General features: G+C 41.5%; 1 protein-coding gene across 1 annotated transcript in view; it reads right to left on the bottom strand.

Annotated features, from left to right (window-relative positions):
* Positions 1-26,206, bottom strand: part of FRAS1 (Fraser extracellular matrix complex subunit 1) — an 887,592-nt gene that overhangs the window by 146,756 nt on the left and 714,630 nt on the right. The window contains exons 32-41 of the mRNA XM_063919583.1: positions 24,580-24,696; positions 22,106-22,220; positions 19,432-19,569; positions 19,247-19,279; positions 16,685-16,816; positions 8,629-8,754; positions 8,002-8,249; positions 5,890-6,041; positions 4,407-4,569; positions 2,270-2,402 (exon numbers count right to left, since the gene is read on the bottom strand). Coding sequence (XP_063775653.1) covers positions 2,270-2,402; positions 4,407-4,569; positions 5,890-6,041; positions 8,002-8,249; positions 8,629-8,754; positions 16,685-16,816; positions 19,247-19,279; positions 19,432-19,569; positions 22,106-22,220; positions 24,580-24,696 — 1,357 coding nt within the window. The remainder of the gene's footprint in view (positions 1-2,269; positions 2,403-4,406; positions 4,570-5,889; positions 6,042-8,001; positions 8,250-8,628; positions 8,755-16,684; positions 16,817-19,246; positions 19,280-19,431; positions 19,570-22,105; positions 22,221-24,579; positions 24,697-26,206) is intronic.

Below are 26,206 nucleotides of genomic sequence, written 5' to 3' on the forward strand. Positions count from 1 at the left end.
GTAAATGCTGGAGACAATGTTCAGAAGAAGGCTCTCTTATACATAAATTTTGGGAATGCCCAAAGATATGCAGATACTAGAAGGGAATTTTTGAATTATTATCTAAGGTAGTATGGCTTGATGTAAATCCGAACCCGCCTCTTGCTTTATTAAACAGGGTGCCAACAAATATTCCTAGAAAAGAGAGATACTGTACAGTATATAACAGGGCAAATTTTTATTGCAGCTAGAACTATTGTCGCTCAACTGTGGAAATCTCCTATTCCTCCTAGCACATTAAAAGTGATAGACAAAATACATTATAACTATGAAATAAAGACCTATATCTGCCAGGGTATCCGGACTCCAGGTCGACAACAAAAAGGTCGACACACATTAGGTCGACGCCAATTGGTCGACACGCCTTAGGTCGACATGGACAAAAGGTCGCCATGGATAAAAGGTCGACAGGAACAAGGTCGACATAGAAAAAGGTCGACGAGTTTTTCACGATTTTTTTCTTTTTTGGAACCTTTTCATACTTAACGATCCATGTGGACTACGATTGGAACGGTAATCTGTGGCGAGCGAAGCGGTAGCGGAGCGAAGGCACCATGCGAGGGGACGTGGTGCACTAATTGGGGTTCCCGGTCACTCTACGAAGAAAATGACACCAAAAAAACATAAAAGACTCATGTCGACCTTTTTCCATGTCGACCTTGTTCCTGTCGACCTTTTGTCCATGTCGACCTTTTGTCCATGTCGACCTAAGGTGTGTCGACCAATTGGCGTCGACCTAAGGTGTGTCGACCTTTTTGTTGTCGACCCTGAGTCCCAGACCCATCTGCCAGTCTCCAATTCCTCAATGAGAAATTGGGCATCATGGCAAGCATATAGAAATGAAACAAGGACATAAATGGCCAGAGGACATACGAGTTTGAAAGAGAGACTTTTCTTAATTACCAGTTTGATAAAAACAGGAGCCAGGGGAAAGATCCGGGATAGGTGGTATAAAGAGTTTATTAAAACTACAGTCCCCTGAAAGATTGAATATAATGAATCCCCGGTCTAGGAACTTTTCTTCAACTATGGAGATAAAGAACACCCTACACTCTCCCCTAAAGATGTATTATATAGACATGTGTATCCATAAGGAAGTCAAGGACGCATTCACTTTTCTTTTTCTTTTTTCTTGCTTGTTGTGTATGTTTAGATTCCTTTTATGGAATATGTTTGTATTCTGTATATCATATGAAATAGTGTCTTTGTGATAAATAAAAATAATAAATTGGAAAAAAAGATACAAATAAATGCTGCTTACAGTGTATCAGAATTTATAAGGAATATGTGTGTAATATAAGAGGTTAAAATCCCATTGCATTATAAGCATCCTAGAAGTCACCTAATAGTCCTGTGCACATTATAAATACATGCTACAGATGTGTCCTCATACACCAAGCCTCAGAATGGCATGCGGTGTGAGACGCCTGGTGCACGGAAGAGCCACGACTTGCGCCAATCGCATTTTTCATGCAAATATGCATCTTGGTCACAATACAATGTGACAATACGGCTTCATGAAACTGCACTAATTAATTTGATATGCGACAGTTGTATATTTGTGTGCTAATGCGTCCTAATCTGTATAGAAAGCAGTTTGTAGCAGAAAGTAGCAGTTTGCATACAGATTCAGACTCCCTCGCACACAGATATACAAGTGTTGATTATCAAATTGGAGGCCATCAAATTGGAGCCATTGGAGGATTATGTAACAGTCAGCCTGTGGGCTGATGCTGAGGAGGGCACCAGGCACAGTATACTGCCGTTTCCAGAGAGTGCTGGAACTTGGAGTGTATATATATATTTATTTATTTGGCACTGTTATTAGTAGTTGTTTTTTTATATAAACAACTCTCACTTTATTTTTTTGCTCTCATAAATGTATGTATGGACAAGGCTGGCCTGATACTGAGATGCAGTTCTCCATCACACAGTACAGTACATCAATCATCTCTACTCAGCTCATTCTCAGTGCAAGCACATGTCACAGAGACAGTACGTAGCCTGGGGCAGGACAGAAGCAATCGCTCAGAAGAGATATGTTTTGTTTCTCCAAACTGCTGCAACATCAAAATAAGTACTCCTGAGCCTTATACCGCCTCAGCAATTTACAGACAGAGCTGTGGATCGCCCATAGGCAACATGCGAGAAGGAAACACGTGACAAACTCATGCTAATAAAACCATCCTGCTCAGACACTACAGGAGAGAGAATAATAATAATAACTTACCATTTTTTATGTTCTCAATATATCCAAACTTTGGGCCACTGACTATATGTATTCTTAGCCGGGGCCCTAATGTTGCAGAATCTAAGGACAATAGGTCACTGGAAGACAACGTAATTCGCCCTCCTTCTTCCACCTGGAAATTAAACCAAAAAGGCTACTCTTAAGAGAATCCTATACAACTTAACAAATACACCACCTAACATGCTTTCCAAATCATACTAAGAATGTTTATAAGTACAGAAAATAAAGAACTGTACTAAGGTAGGAGTGGTTGAATCCAAAGTTTCTTTTCATAGTATTACATTAGAGAGTAAACACATATGAAGAGTGAAACGGTGTGGACTATAGATGTCTACAACGGAGGGAAAAACCTTAAAGTCTTATCAATACATATAGAGTGGGGCAAAAAAGTATTTGGACAGCCACCGACTGTGCAAGTTGACCCACTTAAAAAGAGAGAGGTCTGTAATTTCCATCATAGGTACACTTCAACTGTGAGAGACAGAATCTGGAGGGGAAAAAAACAGGAAATCACATTGTATGATCTTTAAACAATTTATTTGTATATTCTTGTTGAAAATAAATATTTGGACACCTACAAAGCAGCAAGATTTCTGGCTCTCACAGACCTGTTACTTCTTCTTTAAGAAGCTCTTCCATTCTCCACTCGTTACCTGTATTAATGGCACCTGTTTGAACTGGTTATCTGTATAAAAGACACCTGTCCACACCCTCAAACAGTCAGATTGCTACCTCTCCACCATGGCCAAGACCAGAGAGCTGTCTAAGGACACCAGGGACAAAATTGTAGAGCTGCACAAGGCTGGGATGAGCTACTCGACAATAGGCAAGCAGCTTGGTGAGAATAGATCAACTGTTGGCGCAATTATAAAAAAATGGAAGAAATACAAGATCACTGACAATCTCCCTCGACCTGGGGCTCCATGCAAGATCTCACCTCGTGGGGTATCAATGATCTTGAGAATGGTGAGGAATCAGCCCAGAACTACACGGGGGGACCTGGTCAATAACCTCAAGAGAGCTGGGATCACAGTCACAAAGGTTACCATTAGTAACACACTACGTTGTCATGGATTGAAATCCTGCAGCGCCTGAAAGGTCCCCCTGCTTAAGCCAGCACATGTCCAGGCCCGTCTAAAGTTTTCCAGTGTCCATCTGGATGATCCAGAGGAGGATTGGGAGAATGTAATGTGGTCAGATGAGAGCAATATCGAACTTTTTGGTATAAACTCTACTTGACGTGTTTGGAGGGAGAGGATTGATGAATGGCATCCCAAGAACACCATACCCACTGTGAAGCATGGGGGTGGAAACATCATGCTTTGTGGCTGCTTTTCTGCAAAGGGGACAGGGTGACTGATCCGTATTAAGGAGAGGATGAATGGGGTCATGTATCGTGAGATTTTGGGCAAAAAGTTCCTTCCCTCAGTAACAGCATTGAAGATGGAACGTGGCTGGGTCTTCCAGCATGACAATGACCCCAAACACACTAAGGAGTGGCTCCATAAGAAGCATTTCAAGGTCCTGGAGTGGCCTAGCCAGTCTCCAGACCTCAACCCAATAGAAAATCTGTGGAGGGAGTTGAAAGTCTGTGTTGCCCGGCGACAGCCCCAGAACATGTCAGATCTAGAGAAGCTTTGTATGGAAGAGTGGGCCAAAATATCTGCTACAGTGTGTGCAAACCTGGTCAAGAACTACAGGAAACGATTGACCTCTGTAATTGCCAACCAAGGTTATATTACAAAGTATTGAGTTAAAATTTTTGATTGTCCAAATATTTATTTTCCGCCAGAATATACAAATAAATTGTTTAAAAATCATACAATGTGATTTCCTATTTTTTTTTCTGATTCTGTCTCTCACAGTTGAAGTGTACCTATGATGGAAATTACAGACCTCTCTCATCCTTTTAAGTGAGTCAACTTGCACATTATGTGGCTGTCCAAATACTTTTTTGCCCCACTGTATACTCATACAGAAGTTAAAGGATGAATCAGTCAAGCTTGTTGTACACATAAAGTCGCTAATACTGTAGATTAACGCTGACATATTACACTTTTTGTATACATGAGCCACGTATATGAGCATAGAGATGTTTTTGCTGTAGGGCACTTACAGATATCAGCTCTCCAGACCTAATGACAGTAAGACTCTGCCTGGCAGGTGTAATGGTGATGGTGAAGATCTGGTTGTCCAGGCGGTCATTGTCCGCATTGTAAACAGTGAAGTGGAAGAGATCAGTGAGAGACTCGTTGTCCATGTCAGATATGGCAGAATACCTACATGAGGCAAAATGGGCATATGAAGAAGAGGGTTCAGCTGTTCTCATTGTTTTTGTTCTTAAAATAAAAGTAATATGAGGGTGCTTTGAAAATATACTACTCCCATTATAACACCAGCATCACTTACCATCAGACATATTCTCTCATCGAATTGTATTACAGTATATGCCGACCTCTATACTACAAAACCCTTGTTATAGTACCAACTTTGGCCTGTGTTTTAAGCAAGTGGTAAAATGATGAACTGCTGTACAATGTCACACTGCTCCAGTTATGCACCACACACGTGTTGTAATCCAATAGTCCACATAATTTTCCAAACTGGCCGCACACATGTAAATTGCAAGGTACCCAATCTCCATAAACATAGGCTCAGTCATTGGCTGACACGATCTGCCATCCTGTCTTATTAAAAAGAAATGTCTGTACCATCAGATTGTGACCAGACCAGGAGATTATTTTGGACTTCACACAGAGCAATTTATGAACAATTTTTCCTAAATGAAACCAGATAAATCATAATTTAGCTCAACAAATCAAAACAAAATGTTATCAGACCTCTAGTATATTATATCAATAAAACTGGTTTATTAATAATGATATATGCCTTAAAAATGTAAAAAATAAAGTACTGAATGAGACAGAGCTGGTCAGAGAAGCCCCACACATACTGTACATCAGAACACGTGTATGCAGCTGCATTGCTTAGCTCAACATCCAGTTTAGTAACTGTGGGAGGATGACATTGCATTGCACTGAGCTGTAAAACCTGGCATTATTATGCTGGGATTTTTTTAAGATCATTGTCTCTGCTTATCTATAAGGTAGTACCCAGTTACTTTTACCAAAACTACAGTTTTTCTCAAATCAGCCTAATTTTATCCCAAAAAGATATAACACTTATCTGCTTATATTTTATATACGCATTGATTAGTGCACTATTAGGACCCCAGCCACAGACTTCAAAGGACGGCAGTCCAGAACCTGACGTCGAAGGGCGGACGGGAGAAGCCGCAGGAGAGAACCAGCTGGGAACCGCCAATACACAGCCGGGAAACCACTGAGCATACAGGTACAAGTGTTAATTATAGCTAGCGGCACAGTGTACCTGCTTCCACTCACAATTATCCACCAACGGCAATTGTGTAAGAATCCTTCATGCTTTTATCTGTGGACTCCCAATGCTTTTCACTTAAAAGAGCTGTAAACAGAACTAATTAACAAATCTTTTTTTTCCCCCCATAGGTGTGCGTTCACAATAAACAAGCGCTCTGCTCATTTTTCACTTATCTGCTTGACTTGCAAAAGCACACTTACTTAATCTTCCCGCTGGTGATATCCTCCATGGTGAAAAAGGAGAACTCTGCCAGCTCCTCGTCTGCTCTTCCTGACTTGGCCTTAGTGAGAACACCGTACATTGGCAGAGACACCAGCTGGATTCTGATCTTAGAGTCATGGGAGCTATTGTCCTGCACAGAGAAAATATGGTCCATGACTTAAAGGTGTTTGTATTACTGTAGGCTCATGAGCTCCCTTCTGTAACAAACTTTGCTGAAATATTTATATTTTACTACCGGGTGTTTATATTAGAGCCGCAGAGTTACAAGCAAATACACAGCATATCTTTGCTTAATTGGTCTACTTCCATCTTTGATTTGTGCTACACATCCAATAACTCAATAACTCAACCTTTGGACTGTTACTTATTCACCATCAAAGCTATATAATATATATAGCCAGTAATGGCTACAAGGACATATGAGCTGTAAGAACAGTCACTTCTGTAAGCACCGGTAACTGTATCAGTCCAGTACAGGACATTCAGCGCATGACACAGTCATGATACAGATCATCATCCCCTATATAGCACTTCACATGCTGAAATGTAGAGGATGATTCGCTGTGGATTTTGCTCTTGTCAAACTCTGAATACATTTGTGGTAAAGCAATGATTGCCATGCAACTGGCTATTTTAGAAGTGACATCTACTAGAACAGAGATGCATATTTGTATGAAAAATGTTACAATGATGGCGTCACTTAGAAAGAAAATATAATTTTTTTATTTTCCCAAGACCTAAATGAAATCATGTTTTCTCAAGGTAACTATAACAACTGACTCACTATACCATACAGCTCACCATGTATTAATTAGAAAGGATGCTGATCTTGCAAATGTTCCATGTAAAACATGGCGGTGATAAGATAGGTCCATTGTGCCTGATAAATGTTCCACTTATTTACTTTAACAAAAAAAAGCGGAATAAGATTGATAATGCTGACTTCTTCAAAATGTTTTCATTAAATAGAGATTCATATTATACAATTCCATGGCTTCTGCTTTATTCACTTATTTATTTAAAAAAAAAAAATTGACTTTGAATATGCTATCATCCAAGATGGTGGCCTTTATTCGTGATACACATTTGTAGCCAATTTATGAAGCTTCGCATCACTCAACGGGTCTATTCCAATGTTATCGCTGCAATTTCTTGACAAAGCTCACTCACATTTGTCTGGCTACATTAACAAGCAGAATTTTCATTACTGGGCGGAAAACAATCCTCATCGGCTTCATGAAAGGCCTCTACATAGCCTGCGGTGCTATCTGAAAGCTGAGGTCTACAAACATCGACCAAGAACTGCTAATGAACTGAAGGCTGCTATATGCCAAGAAATGACGATATCATGCTCTAAACCAATTGAAAATAATCTGTATTCCATGCACTAGATAATGTACTAAAATTCTGAATAGCATTTACCATGCCTTTTTTATTAACCTTAAAAATCTAGGAGGTTTTTTTTTTTGCCTCAACCTGTATATATTAAAAAAAGCAAAGTATCTCTTATGTATGCCATTGACATAATCTGGTGTTATATTAGTATTTGTGCATCTGACATGTTAATACTGCATTTACCAATGCTGCTCTCATACAATGCATTTCACAGTTCAGATCAAACCAGTATAAGGATACAATGTAACACATGATGTTACATTTAAAAGTAAGTTCCATTTTCCAATATATTTTCTTACTATAAGCTTATGGTTGCTCCTACCATCAACAGAGTATAAAGCTCCATTTTTAGTGTAACCATTCACTTTTATGTGACAAAGACAAAAAGCTGCTTTAATAAATATCTGCAGATTAAATTACACTGAGATTCAGGCCAATGCGTCAAACTCACCGCCATCAGTCAAAAATAATAGCCTGAGAATAGTGACATCAATCAGCTACAATTGTGTCATTTATCATTGCCTGTCTTCTTTTCTCAAAATGTTTTCCAAACTGCTTCCTAAACAGTTGAGAACTTGCAGGTTGGGAAAATGTTGCCAGGTACTTGGGTCCCAGACCTGCATTTTCTGTTCTATATCAAATTTATTCTAAAATGTTTTGAAGAGTAAATGAAACAGAAAAGAAACATAACATACCGTGTAAGCAAGATTTGATCTTGTTATGATAACAGAGCTTTTGCTTGCCACAGTGATGGACAACAAAGTACCAGGGACAAGACGAGGCCCGTTGTCATTTGCCAGTGACACTATCACTTTCAGTAGCGTTGTGGTGGAGGTGACGCCGTCAGTCACTGCAATCTCCATACTGTCTTCTGTTGTGGCAGAGCCATCATGCACATAGTATAATGCATTTCTGCTGACGTCTTCGTATGTGAACGCATCACCTAGCAAGAATATTAAACCTATTTTATCTGCTCTGAATAAAACTATAGAAGAAAAGAGCTACAAACATATCAGGATACCTTACGGTCTGGTAGAACTCAATATCCTAATGCTGCCAAATTGCTATTGCTGTCTATGACAAATCCTTAAAGCAGGCTACCCAACATACTAAACTAAAGTAACATCATAACAAAATCTGTGCATAACATTTATCCTATATAACATCCATAATTTCAGCATATGTGTCCCCATACCCACAAGATGCGTCCCGTAAACCTACTCAACTTGTACTAACATATGTTTGAAGATCTCTGAGAAATGTAATGAGGGAAAAACAACCTGTGACATTATTTTACTACCATGTAACCTCTGAAGTTCTACCTGCACTCATTGGGGTCTGTATACCAGCTTCTGACTTCATTAGGACACCGTAGTGGGGTGTATCCACCAGCTCATATAACAGATCTTCTGGAGCAGTATCTATGTCACTTACTGCAAATTGCATCCCTGTATAAAAAGTAATAGATAACAATACCACACTTTAATAACACAAAAAGGTACACACAAATCACACTATTACTGATAACTCATAAGTGTATGTTATAGGGGGATTGGTGCTCAAATCCCTAGCTTGGAATGTTGTTAAGCAGCTAGGGTACTAAAAACAATGGTTTATTACCACCCCCCAAAAATTGGTACTACCAATGTTTTCTTTTGATGTCCTATACCTATTTATGGGTATCTGGGGAGTGCGTAGGACCATTATGATGTCATTCTTTTAATTGCATAATTTTAGCTCTGCCCATGCACATATACAGAAACCTCCCTTGGAAATCCTGCATTTGTCCCTGCCACCATATCCCACTTTACTACCCCAAGTGAATAAGATGCATCATTTGCACTGCATTTAATCCAAGATAGACATTTACTGTAAGGTAATACAGTATGCCCTGAATTGTGCATCTGAGCACTTTATGCAGCGCTGGATAAACAATACAGTTAATAAGGCCCTTGCTGAAACATGCTCAGGAAACACAGAATAAATTAGAGATGAGCGGGTTCGGTTCTCAGAGAACCGAACCCTACAGGACTTCACGTCACGAGCCCGGTTCCGAGCCAGGCTCGGGTTTTCCCGCCTGACTTGGAAACCTGAACGAGGCAAAACGTCATCATCCCGCTGTCGGATTCTTGCGGGTTTTGGATTCCATATAAGGAGCCGCGCGTCGCGGCCATTTTCACTCCAGTCTCGGAGAGTGTAGTGAGAGGACGTGTCTCCGTTCTCAGTGTCTGTGTGGGGGCAGGAAAGTGGGGTGGCGATTCTAGTGCTGTCTTGTGCTGCTCAGTCCAGTCCAGTGTAGTCAGTGTCTTATGCTGCATCAGTCCAGCCAGTCACAGTGTTGGTGTCCTCTGCTGCGATATGTCCCCAGTGCTGCTGGCTGCTGTATAAGTCCCTTGCATTTTTGCTGTGTTGTCTTGCATCAGACCAGGGGTAGTGTCTTGTCCAGCATCAGTCAGTGACCAGTCCCAGTGGTGGTGTCCTCTGCTGCCATATATCCAGTGTAGCTGTATAAGTCCCTTTCAGTGGTGCTGTGTTGTCCTGCATTAGACCAGGGGGAGTGTCTTGTGCAGCATGAGTCAGTGACCAGTCACAGTGGTGGTGTCCACTGCTTCATATATCCAGTGTAGCTGTATAAGTCCCTTTCAGTGGTGCTGTGTTGTCCTGCATTAGACCAGGGGTAGTGTCTCTCTTGTGCAGCATGAGTCAGTGACCAGTCACAGTGGTGGTGTCCTCTGCTGCCATATATCCAGTGTTACTGGCGTATAATTCCCATGATACTGGCGTATAATTCCCGTGATATGGCCGTATAATTCCTGTGATACTGGCGTATAATTCCCGTGATACTGGCATATAATTCCTGTGATACTGCCGTATAATGCCAGTGATATTGCCGTATAATTCCCGTGATACTGGCGTATAATTCCTGTGATATTGCCGTATAATTCTCGGAATACTGGCGTATAATTCCTATGATATTGCTGTATAATTCCTGTGATATCGCCGTATAATTCTCGTAATACTGGCATATAATTCCTGTGATATTGCTGTATAATTCTCGGAATACTGGCATATAACTCCTGTGACATTGCCGTATAATTCTCGGAATACTGGCGTATAATTCCTATGATATTGCCGTCTAATTCTCGGAATACTGGCGTATAATTCCTATGATACTGCCATATAATTCCTGTGATATTGGGTATAATTCCAGTGACATTGCCGTATAATTCCTGTAATATTGCCATATAATTCTCGGAATACTGGCGTATAATTCCCATGATACTGGTGTATAATTCCTGTGATATTGCCGTATAATTCCTGTGATATTGCCATATAAATCTCGGAATACTGGCGTATAATTCCTGTGATACTGCCATATTATTCCCCCGTAATACTGGTGCATAATTCCTGTGATATTGCTGTATAATTTCTGTGATATTGCCATATAATTCTCGGAATACTGGCGTATAATTCCAGTGATACTGCCATATAATTACCGTGATACTGGAGTATATTTCCTGTGATATTGCCATATAATCTCGGAATATTGGCGTATAATTCCTGTGATACTGTCATATTATTCCCGTAATACTGGAGTATAATTCCTGTGACATTGCCGTATAATTTCTGTGATATTGCCATATAATTCTCGGAATACTGGCGTACAATTCCTGTGATACTTGCGTATAATTCCTGTGATATTGCCGCATAATTCCAGTGATATTGCCATATAATTCCTGTGATACTGGCGTATAATTCCTGGGATATTGCCATATAATTCTCGGAATACTGGCGTATAATTCCTATGATATTGCTGTATAATTCCTGTGATATTGCCGTATAATTCTTGGAATACTGGCGTATAATTTCTGTGATAGTGCCGTATAATTCTCAGAATTCTGGCGTATAAATCCTGTAGTACTGCCATAAAATTACCGTGATACTGGCGTATAATTCTTGTGACATTGCCGTATAATTCCTGTGATATTGCCATATAATTCTCGGAATACTGGCGTATAATTCCCGTGATACTGGCATATAACTCCTGTGATATTGCCGTATAATTCCCGTGATACTGCAGTATTATTCCAGTTATCCAGCTGTATAACTGCATATAAATCCATATAATTCCGTATAAATCCAGTCCAGTGGTGCTGCCATATAAATTCAGTGGTTATGTCCTGTGCTGTATATTATTTACTCCAAATAAAGGGGTTATTAATATTTAATCCAAATAATTTTTAAAGTGTTTGCCCTGTGAGGTGTAGGGGTATGCTCTCTTGTGCCGCATATTGTGTTATATATCTCCAGAAAAATAATGGAGAACAAACATTTGGAGGATAAAACAGGGAAAGATGAAGAACCACTTCCTTCTAGTGCTGAAGCTGCTGCCACTAGCCATCACATAGACGATTAAATGCCATCAACGTCGTCTGCCAAGGCCGATGCCCATTGTGATAGTAGAGGGCATGTAAAATCCAAAAAGCCAAAGTTCAGTAAAAAGACCCAAAAAAATAAATTTAAATGGTCTGAGGAGAAAGATAAACTTGCCAATATGCCATTTACGACATGGAGTGGCAAGGAATGGCTGAGGCCCTGGCCTATGTTCATGAGTGGTTCAGCTTCACATGATGATGGAAGCCCTCATCCTCCCGCTAGAAAAAATAAAAGAGTTAAGCTGGAAAGAGCACAGAAAAGAACTGTGCGTTCTGAGATGGTATCACAAATCCCCAAGGAGAGTCCAAGTGTGTCGGCGGTTGCGATGTCTGACCTTCCCAACACTGGATGGGAAGAGGTGGCTCATTCCACCATTTGCACGCCCCCTGCAAGTGCTGGAAGGAGCACCCACAGTCCAGTTCCTGATATTCAAATTGAAGATGTCACTGTTGAAGTACACCAGGATGAGGATATGGGTGTTGCTGGCGCTGAGGAGGAAGTTGACGATGAGAATTCTGATGGTGATGTGGTTTGTTTAAATCAGGCACAGGGGGAGACACCACTTGTCCGTGGGATGAAAAAGGCCATTGTGATGCCTGGGCAAACTACCAAAAAAGCCACCTCTTCGGTGTGGAATTATTTCTCCACAAATACGGAAAACAGGTGTCAAGCCATCTGTTGCCTCTGTCAATCTGTAATAAGTAGGGGTAAGGATGTTAACCACCTAGAAACATCCTCCCTTATACGTCACCTGCAGCGCATTCATCATAAGTCAGTGTCAAGTTGTGAAACTTTGGGTAAGAGCGTGAGCAGTCCACTGACACCTAAATCCCTTCTTCCTCCTGTACCCAAGCTCCTGCAAGCAACACCACGAACTCCCTTAACGTCACCTTCCTCCTCAGTCAGGAACATCAGTAGTCCGGCAGGCCATGTCACTGTCAAGACTGAGGATTCCTCTCCTAACCGGGATTCCTCCGGAGGATACTTGAGTGGTATGCCTGCTGTTGCTGCCGCTGCTGTTGTTGCTGCTGGGAGTCAATCGTCATCCCAGAGGGGAAGTCGGAAGACCACTTGTACTACTTCAACTAAGCAATTGACTGTCCAACAGTCCTTTGTGAGGAAGATGAAATATGACAGCAGTCATCCTTTTGCAAAGTGGATAACTGAGGCCTTGACAGCTATGTTGGTGTTAGACGTGCATCCGGTAACCGCCATTAGTTTAGTGGGACTTAGAGAATTGTTTGAGGTACTGTGTCCCCGGTATCAAATCCCATCTAGGTTCCATTTCTCTAGGCAGGCGATACCGAGAATGTAGAGACGTCAGAAAAAGTGTCCTTAGTATCCTACAAAATTCAGTTGTACCCACCGTCCACTTAACCACAGACATGTGGACAAGTGGAACAGGGCAGACTAAGGACTATATGACTATGACAGCCCACTCGGTAGATGTATGGCCTCCCGCAGCAACAACAGCAGCGGCACCAGTAGCAGCATCTCGCAAACGCCAACTCGTTTCTAGGCAGGCTACGCTATGTATCACGCTTTCTGTAAGAGGCACACAGCTGACAACCTCTTACGGAAACTGAGGAACATCATTGCAGAATTGCTTACCCCAATTAGACTCTCCTGGGGATTTGTGATATCGGACAACACCACCAATAATGTGCATGCATTACATCTGGGCAAATTCCAGCACGTCCCATGTTTTGAACATACAATTAATTTGGTGGTGCAGAATTTTTTTTAAAATGACAGGGGCGTGCAGGAGATGCTGTCGGTGGCCCGAAAAATTGCGGGCCACTTTCGGCATTCAGCCACCGCGTGCCGAAGACTGGAGCAAACAAGCCTGAATCTGCCCTGCCATCACCTGAAGCGAGAGGTGGTTAGGAGGTGGAATTCAACACTCTATATGCTACAGAGGATGGAGCAGCAGCAAAGGCCATTCAAGCCTATACATCCACCTACGATATAGGCAAAGGAGGGGTAATGCACCTGACTCAAGCACAGTGGAGAATGATTTCCGTCTTGTGCAAGGTTCTCCAACCCTTTGAACTTGCCACATGTGAAGTCAGTTCAGACACTGCCAGCTTGAGTCAGGTATTCCCCTCATCAGGCTTTTGCAGAAGCAGCTGGATAAATTGAAGAAGGAGCTAAGACGGAGCGATTCCGCAAAGTATTTGGGACTTCTGGATGGAGCCCTTCATTCGCTTTGCCAGGATTCAAGGGTGGTCAATCTGTTGAAATCAGAGCACTACATTTTGGCCACGGTGCTCGATCCTAGGTTTAAAGCCTACATTGTATCTCTCTTTCCGGCAGACACATGTTTGCAGAGGTGCAAAGACCTGCTGGTGAGTAAACTGTCAACTCAAGCGGAACGTGACCCGTTAACAGCTCCTCCTATTTCTCCCGCCACTGGGGCTGCAAGGAAAAGGATAAGATTTCCTAGCCCACCCGCTGGCGGTGATGCAGGGCAGTCAGGAGCGAAAGCTGACATCTGGTCCGGACTGAATGACCTGCCAACGATTACTGACATGTCTACTGTCACGGCATATGATTCTGTCACCATTGAAAGAATGGTGGAGGATTATATGAGTGACAGCATCCAAGTAGACATGTCAGACAGTCAGAATGTATACTGGCAGGAAAAAGAGGCAATTTGGATGCCCTTGCACAAACTGGCTTTATTTTACCTAAGTTGCCCCCCCCCCCCTCCAGTGTGTACTCCGAAAGAGTGTTTAATGCAGCCGGTAACCTTGCCAGCGATCGGCATAGGAGGTTACTTCCACAAAATGTGGAGAAGATGATGTTCATCAAAATTAATTATAAATTCCTCTGGGAAGACCTTTACCAGTATTTGCCTCCAGAAAGTATACATGGACCTGTGATGGTGGATTCCAGTGGGGACGAATTAATACTCTGTGAGGAGGAGGATGTACACAGTGAAAGGGGTGAGGAATCGGAGGATGAGGATAAGGTCGACATCTTGCCTCTGTAGAGCCAGTTTGTGCAAGGAGAGATTGATTGCTTTTTTTTTGGTGGGGGCCCAAACAAACCAGTCATTTCAGCCACAGTCATGTGGCAGAGCCTGTCGCTGAAATGATTGGTTTGTTAAAGTGTGCATGTCCTGTTTATACAACATAAGGGTGGGTGGGCGGGCCCAAGGACAATTCCATCTTGCACCTCCTTTTCTTCTTTGCACCATGTGCTCTTTGGGGACTAGTTTTTTTAAGTGCCATCCTGTCTGTAACTGCAGTGCCACTCCTAGATGGGCCAGGTGTTTGTGCCGCACACTTGTGTCGATTAGCTTAGTCATCCAGCTACCTCATTGCACCACCAGAATCACAATTTATTCCATAAAATACATAATAAAACATGAAGAGGTATTTAGATGCTGTTTATATAGCAACCTTTATATAGTGTGTCTGATCTCGCCGTGGATTAACCAGCAAGATGGTGGCACCATGCTGAGCCAGGGTGGCAAACCGCAACCCTCTAGAAAGGCAAGAGCACCGGCCAGCTGCGGGTCCAGGCAGGCTCCAAAACAGGACTCGATCAGAAGGAACCAGTGAGTGAACACATTTCATTTCCCCATCAGTCCCGCATCAGCACTGATCTTCATAGCTGCTGGGTCTACTGATGTGTTTTGCAGGTGTAGCACACATCACAGACTATGTAAAAAACATCAGAAAGAAACTTTAGTACAGAGCTGCTGCAGCCCTAATGGAAACAGCCCATCTTCCATGGGCACTTAAACACTGAAGACCATGGGTTGCAGAAGGGAAGAGCTCAGAGGGGAGGAGAGACTGTACTCTCTTACAGTTATACTAGTCTAATTGCCAGCTCCTACAGACTCCTCAGGCAACCCCATTGTTCAGTGTCCCCCAGATTAGATGAAAGAGAAAAACAACGCATAACCAAAGGAGATTATTATTACCAGTTATTTCTATAGCGCACACATATTCCGCAGCGCTTTACAGAGAGAATATTTGGCCATTCACATCAGTCCCTGCCCCAGTGGCGCTTACAGTCTATATTCCCTATCACATGTACATCCACACACCTTCACGCTAGGGTTAATTTTGTTGGGAGCCAATTAACCTACCAGTATATTTTTGGATTGTGGGAGGAAACCCACGCAAGTATGGGGAGAATATACAAACTCCACACAGTTAGGGCCAACGGTGGGAATCGAAACCATGACCTCAGTGCTGTGAGGCAGTAATGCTAACCATTACACCATCATAATGTGATGTACATGACTGCACAAAGCCTAGATGTAGGTGAATACTAGATTCATATATTCAAACGTGACAAGATAATGGCCGGTATGTAAAGAAGTCCAAGTTCGGCAGCCGTGCAGGTTTTTTTTTTAAAGGGGCAACCATGTACAAGGCTAAACAATGCCTTGTACAGGATTGTCTCCCTTATAAAAGGTCCAAGTTTGGGCGGCATCCCACACGGCAGCCGGACTCGGACTTCACTACATCTTGCCCAATGTGTCAGATGAAACTGTTATACTATTATTATTATTATTATTATTATTATTATGATATTATTGTTGTTGTTGTTGTTATTATTATTATTATAATAATCTGTTATTATTATTAATATTAGATGAAAATGTCCAAAATATCTTATATTTCCTCATGTGATATCTTCAAATCATATCTATAACCCCACTACTGTAAATTCCACCCATTTTACTTTACTTTGTTTTGCATAAACATTAATATACAGAGTCATTTGTAAAGGGAATTTATTTTACCTACAAGTACTGAATGGTAAGGTAAAAACTTTGAAAATGTTTGCCTCAGATTACAGCAATAGTTTCTAAATGCGTTCTATTTAGCTGTCTTTTCTCTATTTGTGCTCCTGCTGTTTGACAAATCACTTTCCAACTTAGAAGTAAAAGTGCTTGAAAAGTAAATGTCTGCCTCTAACCAATGGGGGCTCTTCCTCCTTGTGTGACCTCGAGGAATGGAGCAGTGATCCGGAACACCGGAGGCTGCTGTTCATTTGAAAGTAAATGGATGGTAAACGGCATCTCGGCTGTTGTGAACTCCCCATCCGAAACTGAGAGAAAGAACATCAACATCAGTCAGATGATTTAATGTGAAATACAAATGTCAGCTACTTTATCATATCGGAGCACAGCAAAGTATAGATTGCTCTTTTTTTAAAACAGCTGTTCGCAATAACACATTAAAATGTAGGTCTGTAAAATGTCACATACTCATAAATATGATTAAAATGTTCAAGTGAAAACAATATATTAACTTTCTTACTGATTTCATTGCCCCAATTCATCCTTTTCATTTTTGTGTAAGTAATTTTTGTTTTTTTTGTTCTGGATTCTGAAATTCCTTAAGTTATGACACGGTGAGATATATCCTTTCGATGAGATATATCCTTTCGATTTTGACTATATAGTCAAAATCGCAAGGAAAGTTAGTGCAAATCGCACTTTTTAGCAGTCGTGCAAACGCTAAGCCGCCTCCCTCTGGGAGTGTATTTTAGCTTAGCAGAAGTGCGAACTAAAGGATCGCAGAGCAACTACAAAAAAAATTGTGCAGTTTCAGAGTAGCTCCAGACCTACTCCTAGCTTGCGATGACTTCAGACTGTTCAGTTCCGGATTTGACGTCACAAACACGCCCTGCGTTCTCCCAACCACGCCTGCATTTTTCTTGGCATGCCTGCGTTTTTCTTGGCACGCCTGCGTTTTTTTGAACACTCCCTGAAAACAGTCGACACCCAGAAATGCCCACTTCATTTAAATCACTCTGCGGCCAGCAGTGCGACTGAAAAGCTTCGCTAGACCTTTTGTAAAACTACATCGGCGTTGTGAAAATACGTTGCACGTGTGCATTGCGCCGCATACGCATGTACAGATGTGCCTTTTTTTGCTTCATCGCTGCGCAGCGAACATTTTCAGCTAGCGATCAACTCGGAATGACCACCTATGTAAGGCAGCTTGCGATACCGATTTGATCCCGATGCGCGGTCCCGCGGGGTAGATATTGCAAGGCTACATAGACTGTGCAGGCAAGTCAATCTTGACTATCTGGTGTACTATCTAGTACAAAGTATAGTCAAAATTGTCACTCAGTCAAAATCGTACATAGACAAAATCTAAAGTACGGATAGTCAAAATCGGTGCTTCTGAGTTTTGGGGGGAGTTCAAGTGAAATCGCATAGCAAGGCTCTCACCGTGTGTATGCACCTTAACAGTTTCCACCCACTCTGAATAGCATCTACAGTATGTAGGTGTAATCAAAGGCAGTAATGAGACATCTCTTCAATGAAAAATATTAGTAGTCCAAGGGGGTCATTCCGAGTTGATCACTCGCTCGCAGTTATTAGCAGCCGTGCAAACGCATTGTCGCCGCCCACCGGGGAGTGTATTTTCGTTTTGCAGAAGTACGAACGCTTGTGCAGCAGAGCAAAACAAGACCAGCCCTGTAGTTACTCTTCGTGTGCAAAATATTTTGTGCAAAACAAGACCAGCCCTGTAGTTACTCTTCGTGTGCGTTGATTCTAACGACGGAGGGACAGCTTTTGACGTCACACACCCTCCCAGCGAACGCCCAGCCACACCTGCGTTTTTTCTACCATGCCTGCGTTTTTCTAAGCACTCCCTGGAAACGGTCAGTTGACACCCAGAAGCGCCCACTTCATGTCAATCTTCCTGCGTTCGGCTGTGCGACTGGAAAGTTCGTTACACTCTGTGCAAACCCACGATGCTCATTGTACCCGTACGACGCGCCTGCGCATTGCGGTGCATATGCATGCGCAGAAATGCTGATTTTTAGCCTGATCGCTGCGAACAATGGCAGCTAGCCATCAACTCGGAATGACCCCCCAAGTTCCAGACCATTTATGCTGTTTTTGTAATGCAGGGGATTGTGGGAACTGCACCTTCTGCTAGCTGCCTTTTCTACAGTTTCAAATTACTTTACACCCTTGTACAATTTCTATAAATGTATAATTATTTTCCTGGCTTTTATAAGATACAACTATATCCAGCAGACAAAGCAAATGAAACAAGCTGAACTAAGAGAAAGGAACTGAATAACTCTGTCGAAAGAAAACAGAACGATAAAACAGTGCACTTAGTAAATATTGCAGTAGGGCATACACAGACTAATATTAAGTTGTCTGAAAGAACACAATCTATATTTTATAATATATTAGCCCCTGATCCAGTTTCATGATCACATTTTATTGGGAAGCAGTGGACTTTCACTTGCAGGAGACTGGAGACCATTACTTACTCCTAGGACCACTATAGCCATAATACCAGGAAACAGGCATGCCACGCACTACTCTATTCTATTGATGGCTGTCATGCTGTAACTGAACTCTTAGTTAAGATACTGTACATTGTTGGAATAGTTTACATTTTAATTAATTTTCTTTTTTTAATTACATAATATTTGACATTAATAATGTTGGTTAAACACGATCAAATTGTAGACATAACATTATAGATTAGACATAATTACCTGTGAAGAAGAAATTCACAGATTCAGGGAGACCTAGAATAAGAAGATCTGTATTATAAAGCAGTGGAATGTAACAGTATTGTATCCCCATAGCATCATGACACAAAAGTTAAGATGAGTAATGGACAGATATTAGTATGAGCAGCCACAAGAAACACACATGGTATGAGGCAGGATATAAGTACCTGTAAAGGAAAAGTCCATGATTTCTCTCAGGTGTGGAGCTGCTCTCGGGGGACGGTAGATAATATTTCCCTGATTGATATCAGCTTGTGTGAAGTACCTCTCTGGGGTGCGGGGTCTGTCTTTATGCTCCAGAATGCCTTCATATTAAGGAGAGTGTAGAGCATAAATCTACAGTAATTTACATGCATTTATTAACACAGTATGTTGTATATTTAAACTGTGTATCTCTTTTCATGCCAAAAGCACACTGAACTGTATTCTAAAGCTAATGAGAGGCAATAAATGGTATTATTATTATTATCCGAATCGTCATAGGCGTGGCATTGATGGGTAAGCGTGGAGTTTAAGTGAACCCATGGTGGCCTAAAGTGTCCAAGTTTTACAGTCAGGAACATTGCCCTTTAAATTATAATAAATAATATTATTACACAATTATGTATCGGTGTTAATTACACAAAGCCCATGTAATTTGCCTCTGTGTATTGCAGATGAAACTGCTAGAATATAGGGGAAATGAACGTTTCCAGGAACAATCCCCATTGTGCATCACAGATGCAATATACTGCAGTTTCGGGGATTGATACACTGGCGATATCTCCCTGCAGTAAGCAGAAAACTTAGAGATTTACATTAACTTTAGAAATCTGCATACAAACCACAGAAAAATTAAAAAACAAGGTAACTGAGAATAATGTCTTTTCATTCAGATGTGTTAGGAAAAATATCTATATTTCAAGGCTTAACAGATAAAACTGAAGAACCTGAAATACAGGAAAATACATCTGGTACAGTGCTGTAAATTCATTATGAGAATGAAGAGAATACCATCAATACGACATGTATAGTGGTAATATTGATTGAATATTAAAAGTAAAAACTCAGTAATAAACCTGTTTCAGTCACATCACTCTCACTACAAATACAGACACTGGTTCATTTGTTATGTCCAATGTCTTCCTATGGTTTATTGTAACTTTACTACCTCTGCATTAGAATAAGGCACACAAACAGATGCAGCCCATAGTGCTGATCTACAAGTCTCAGTATAACATGTCTATTAATGCTCCATATATCTTGCTAGCTGTAAAATCAACAACTCATCACCATTTTTATACTATTATTTGTCAGATAAGTGTGTACTACTCTAATGTACAACCAGGGAAAACACGGAAGCATACATTTAATAACCAAGTATATAACTTTGTTATATTTTAGTAAACTATATGTCACTTAGCTGTAATTAAATAAAATATACACCCGTGGTGGTAAATTTACCTATGGAGCACATAAAAAGGATAAATCAATCAATTTCAATGTAAAGTTGTTTTGGTTAGGGCTCACTGTGAGACAGTAATGTGTGAGGAGAATTTTATTCAGCTGACACTAGAATGACTTATACCGTAAACTGCCTGCTGTGACTCTGCACAACTTTATTAATCCCCAACATTTTAGGCAGCTACTTAATTAACTTCAATAAAGAGTGATTTACCATAAATCCATGTTATTAGATGGTACTAACAGGCAATTTATATTGCTAGACTCCACTGCAACAAAACCCTGAATATGTCCTTTTGGCAAGGGATCTTTGCTCCTGAATTCCAGACAGGTATGTAGTCATTACTTTAACATGGTAACACACATTTATGTCATTTAATTTAGTAGGGGTCTGCAGGGGTGTGTGAGTCATGTTCTTAAGAAGCATTCATACAATCTTGGAAAATAAAGTAATCTGATAATGAAGAGGGCGGTAAACTTTATTGTGTCACCTTTCCGTAAATGGCAAAACAGTTCTGTCATCTCACAAAATGATTCAAATGGCTAAGTACAGTATCCTTCTGCAAAAGACAGACTGTCGCCCGATTACTAATTGAACCCACTGTATTATTATTAGTGCAACTTTACTATTTAAATGAAATATAACAATTGATAAAATATACAAAACATTTGTCATTATTACTGAACTCTATTTCACATGCCTCTATTTATTATACTTTATTGCTTTATGTAGACATTGCAGGGAATATCCACTTTTTGACATGGGGTAGGCAGGGGTACTGGAATGGCAAGAACATCCCTGTCTACTAAGACTACAGAATAGATATGGTTAATTTCCAATTGGTATTTGTCAGCACCTTACTGTACGTGTGCCAACGTAATCCAATGAACACTGGTGTGTGTGCCCTAGCTTGTATCTCAAGAACTGTGAACCTATCTTGGTATGTTCCAAGCTAAAATAAGCTTGTTCCCCGCAGGTTAATCATATTTGTTGACTTATTACCAGCTCCACTGGGGGTATGGGGGGTACCAGAGCGGAGGCCGAGGTGGGAGGTAGTGCAGAAGGTGTGGCTCTATGAATCGTGTCCTTGTAGCCCAGCCTCCATTGTTCAATGTTACAACTCGTAACAATTTGCCACAATTACACAATTCGTAACAAATCACTTCATTGATCCCCCAGACTGCTCACTTCTCGGGGAGGGTTGTCTGATCTGTGAGGCTGTTCTACACTCTCAGGGTCTGGGAGAGCTTGTCACAATTCCCACATTCCAGCAGACTAGGCAAGTATGATAAATAACTGCTATGGCTCCTCTGAGTGTATCAGGTTACTATATCAGAAACTGTGCTACATAAACAGAATAATAAATACATAATACAATCATCAGTTTGTTTCCTCACCTTCATGTGGCTGTAAGGGGACAGTTACATTGTAGAATATTTTCTCACTAGGGCTCTCTGCATCAACAAACGAAAGATAATGGGATCCAATCACTGTCATTCGGTCTTCAAGGGCCTGTAATAAATGAGCATTCAGCTGGCGGACAAGCAATTTCAGATTATTCACTCCAGGCTGCAGAGGCAGATGTAGGGATTTTGTTTTGGAGCTACAGTTTCTCTTAGGGGACAGAATTCAGAGATACACTATATAAGACTGAAGGAAAAATTCAATTACTTCTGTTTAATCAAATCCTTGTACTGGTATAGCACTATTTAGGCTGTTCATCCTAACATGGGGGCTTCTTCTGTACTTTATTACACAGTGCACTGAATACACTTATGACTGTCCAGGCAGGTGCTGCCTTTTATTTAGCACTGTGTGGCGGAGCTCCAGGCAGCAACGCCAGAAAGCATGGGAAGAAAGAAACACATCAGCTTTCCTATTCAAGAGCAGAGTCAGCACTATTGCTCTAAGTAAGGATTCCTTAGGAAAACCTAGAAATGTTCTAATGGTGGCAATAACTGTAAGTGCACCTTCTCTGACAGTACGAAATTTACTATGTGTACTGCTTCTACACTCACATTATTAAGGTGGGCCCAATTTGCCCTATCGAAAAGGCTTCTGTGGTAGGGAATGTGACCACCTACCTAGATCTGACAACAGCAGCAGTTATCACTGTCCATTTAATAAACAGATTTACACTTTCTTTTTATATTTTTATATTTATACTTTCTAATGGAACCAGATCGCGTTCTGCAATTAAGATCCACAAAGCATATATTGCGGGGTTGGATTTATAACATTTAAAATATTAATACAATCAATACAAAAACTGATTCTGCGCAAGCCCAGAAAACTAGAGGAATGCATGTGCAGGTTGGCAGGAATCTGATACTGTTACCTGCATGTGAGTGGAAAGGTGGGACAGGGGATGGAAGGGGCAGTTTAATGAAAGCCAAGTACTGTAAAGGTGCATTTACGTAACTGCAAACAGATACACACCTGCACAAAGACTTTCAAAGTACAGAGCGGGCCCCCCTTTGCTCCCAGAACAGCGTGACTTCTTTGTGGCATGGATTCAGCAAGATGCTGGAAACATTCATTAGCCATTATGGTCTATGCCGACATAATAGCATGACACAGTTACTGCAGATTTTATGTCTACACATTCATGATGTGAATCTCCTGTTCCACTGCATCTCAAAGGTGCTGTGTTGGATTGAGATCTGGTGACTGTGAAGGCCAATGGAGAACACTGGACTCATTGACATGCCATGTTCATGGAAACATTGTGTGCACCTGACGGCAGGTGCAAATACACAATAATGATGATGACTGACAGCAATAGCTAGCCCCTTATGATTGGCTAATTGTGGAGATGATATTTGCTTTTTTTTGCATTGTTTCTGCTCAATTATTTGGGGGGTCATGCCGTGTTGATCGCTCGCCAGCTAGTTTTAGCAGCCGTGCAAACGCTATGCCGCCGCCCACTGGGAGTGTATTTTAGCTTAGCAGATGTGCAAACGGTTGTATCGCAGAGCGCCTGCAAAAAATGTTTGTGTAGTTTCAGAGTAGCTCAAAACCTACTCAGCGCTTGCGATCAATTCAGACTATTCAGTTCCGGATCTGACGTCACAAACCCGCCCAGCCGCGTTTTTCCTGGCACGCCTGCGTTTTTCCGCACACTCCCTGAAAACGGTCAGTTGCCACCCAGAAACGCCCACTTCATGTCAATCACTCTGCGGCAAGCAGTGCGACTGAAATGCATCGCTAGACCCTGTGCAAAACGACATCGTTCGTTGTGCCCGTACGTCGCGCGTGCGCATTGCACCGTATACACATGCGCAGAACTGCCGTTTTTTAGCCTGATCGCTGCGCTGCGAACAAATTCAGCTAGCGATCAACTCGGAATGACCCCCTTGATTCTGTGCATCTGTGCATACAGCAGACTAAAAGCATTAATAACAATACAGCACTGGCAATTCTTATTGCTATTGTGGGATGCTGTGGCTAATTATGTAGGTTTCACTGCGGCACTGAACCTCAATGTCAGGGGGACTGACAATAAATGCTGCGTATGCTCAAGGGGCTCCTGCTCTTCCCTTCTGTGTCTGAGCATGCTTCGCCCCCCTGGGGTGTGTATGAGAGGTCAACATTCACTATGTGTACAGTGAGCATGTTGATCTCACAATGGCAGCGCCAAAATCTGGGCACGGGTTTAATGCTCTTTATTTTACCTGTGTGGGTGTTATTACTTTCTGGTAAGTGGCATGTTTGAGGCTATAACACCCCTGCACAGGTAAAATGCTGGAAAGACAATTACACCTGGGTTTGTTTTGCTGTCCATTGATTAAGTTTTACACCCCGGACCACAGTCCTGACAAAAGTCTAAATAATACACCAAGTGGAAACATGTTGATAGATTGCTCCTTACAGTCATGTGGAGGGAGGATCCAGGAGAGAGCTGTGGAGCCTCTGGGTGGTTGGGTAGAATACCAATACTAAAAACATGCCTGTCTTCTGGGGCCTGAGTTGTTGATGTGCTGGAAACCTGGAAACAGGAATGTAACATTCACTATAAACATTTTTGCAAATTAAACATTGCTAATTTTGTCTTTTAATAAATTTGCCATTTAAAAAAAAATCTCTAAAATAAAATAAGTATTTCAAGTTAATAAAACCATTTTATTAATATGGAATACTAAAAAAGGATAATATTTAAAAAAAACAAAAAAAAACCCCCAGAAATGTTAGAAAAACTTCTATAGAAAGTCTGAAACTCTCCTGGAACAACCAACCCTGCACTATGATTGGCTGGCTATATTAATACTCTGATAAAGAGACAAGAAAGTCCATAATATAGGCTTGCATGGAGCATGTACTGTACACAAATCACCCCCGACTTGGCTGGGGAAACACAGGCGCTGTAGGATACTTCAACCACTTATGGTCTCCATGCAGGACCTCAATACTACCTATAGTTGGGGCTTCCTTTTGTGACTTGTGGCCTGCGAAATGGTAAGTCAGACACTCTGGGGTAACCCTAACAAAATTTGCAACATTTGGAATAATTCAAATACCACTACCTGGATTAGAGGAGAGTCTACCAACATTTCTGGGGTATTCTGCAACTTGGATGATTGATTTATGGGAGACCAGAAGGGCAAAATGCCCCAGGACTGAAAGGGGCACTGAGGGTTTGAAAAGTTGTCTTAACCACCCTCCACAGTCTCTCCATACTGATTTTTTTTAGTGTTAACTGCACTACACAAATGCTCTGTTGCTGTTTCTACTGAGGTAGGAGACACACAGTATGTATAATGTGTTGGGAAAATGCAGTTGTGATTGCATGAGCTTCAGAGGCCTTGGGCACTGACACATTGTCTGCATAAACATTGTACTTGTTGGCTAGCACGCACTGATATTTGGTTGTGTCTATAGGCTACAATATAGCGGTAATATATGCTTATGTGCAGGAGCCCTGTGTGTCTGAACAGTAAATAAAGTGATCACAGGGTGGCCGGAGAAGGAGGCAATCATGAGACCGCCTGTCGGGATCCCAGTCGTCACAATATCGACGCAGGAATCCCGACAGGCTTTTCTCCCTCTGTGGGTGTCCACCATACCCATAAAGGGAGAAAATAACCTGCGGCGAGAGCAGCGACCCACCGTGCCCGCAGCGTGGCGAGCCCGCAAGGGTCTTTCTAACGCTCGCCCCACTGACGGCATACCCTTGGGCGGGATCCCGCTTCCGGGATCATGACAGCCGGGATTCCGTCCGCCGGTCAATAGTATGTATTCCCCTAGAGATGGCCTTACTTTACTGAAAAGTTTATTGTTTAATAAATTGGAGAAAGTCATACTAAAGGCATTATCGGGGGGAAATGGACTGTTTTTTTTACAGAGTTTTGACTGATTGCAGAATAATAATAATAATAACAACAATAAAAATAATGTAATTAATTTGTTATCAGATTTGTCATGCTATCATTCTCTCTTTAGTTTTAATCATAATTATCATATATGTCCAATGTGGCAGAGACATTCCCTGCAGATTCAGA

Source organism: Pseudophryne corroboree, chromosome 1 (assembly GCF_028390025.1).
Source record: "Pseudophryne corroboree isolate aPseCor3 chromosome 1, aPseCor3.hap2, whole genome shotgun sequence".
NCBI classification, from domain to species: Eukaryota; Metazoa; Chordata; class Amphibia; order Anura; family Myobatrachidae; genus Pseudophryne; species Pseudophryne corroboree.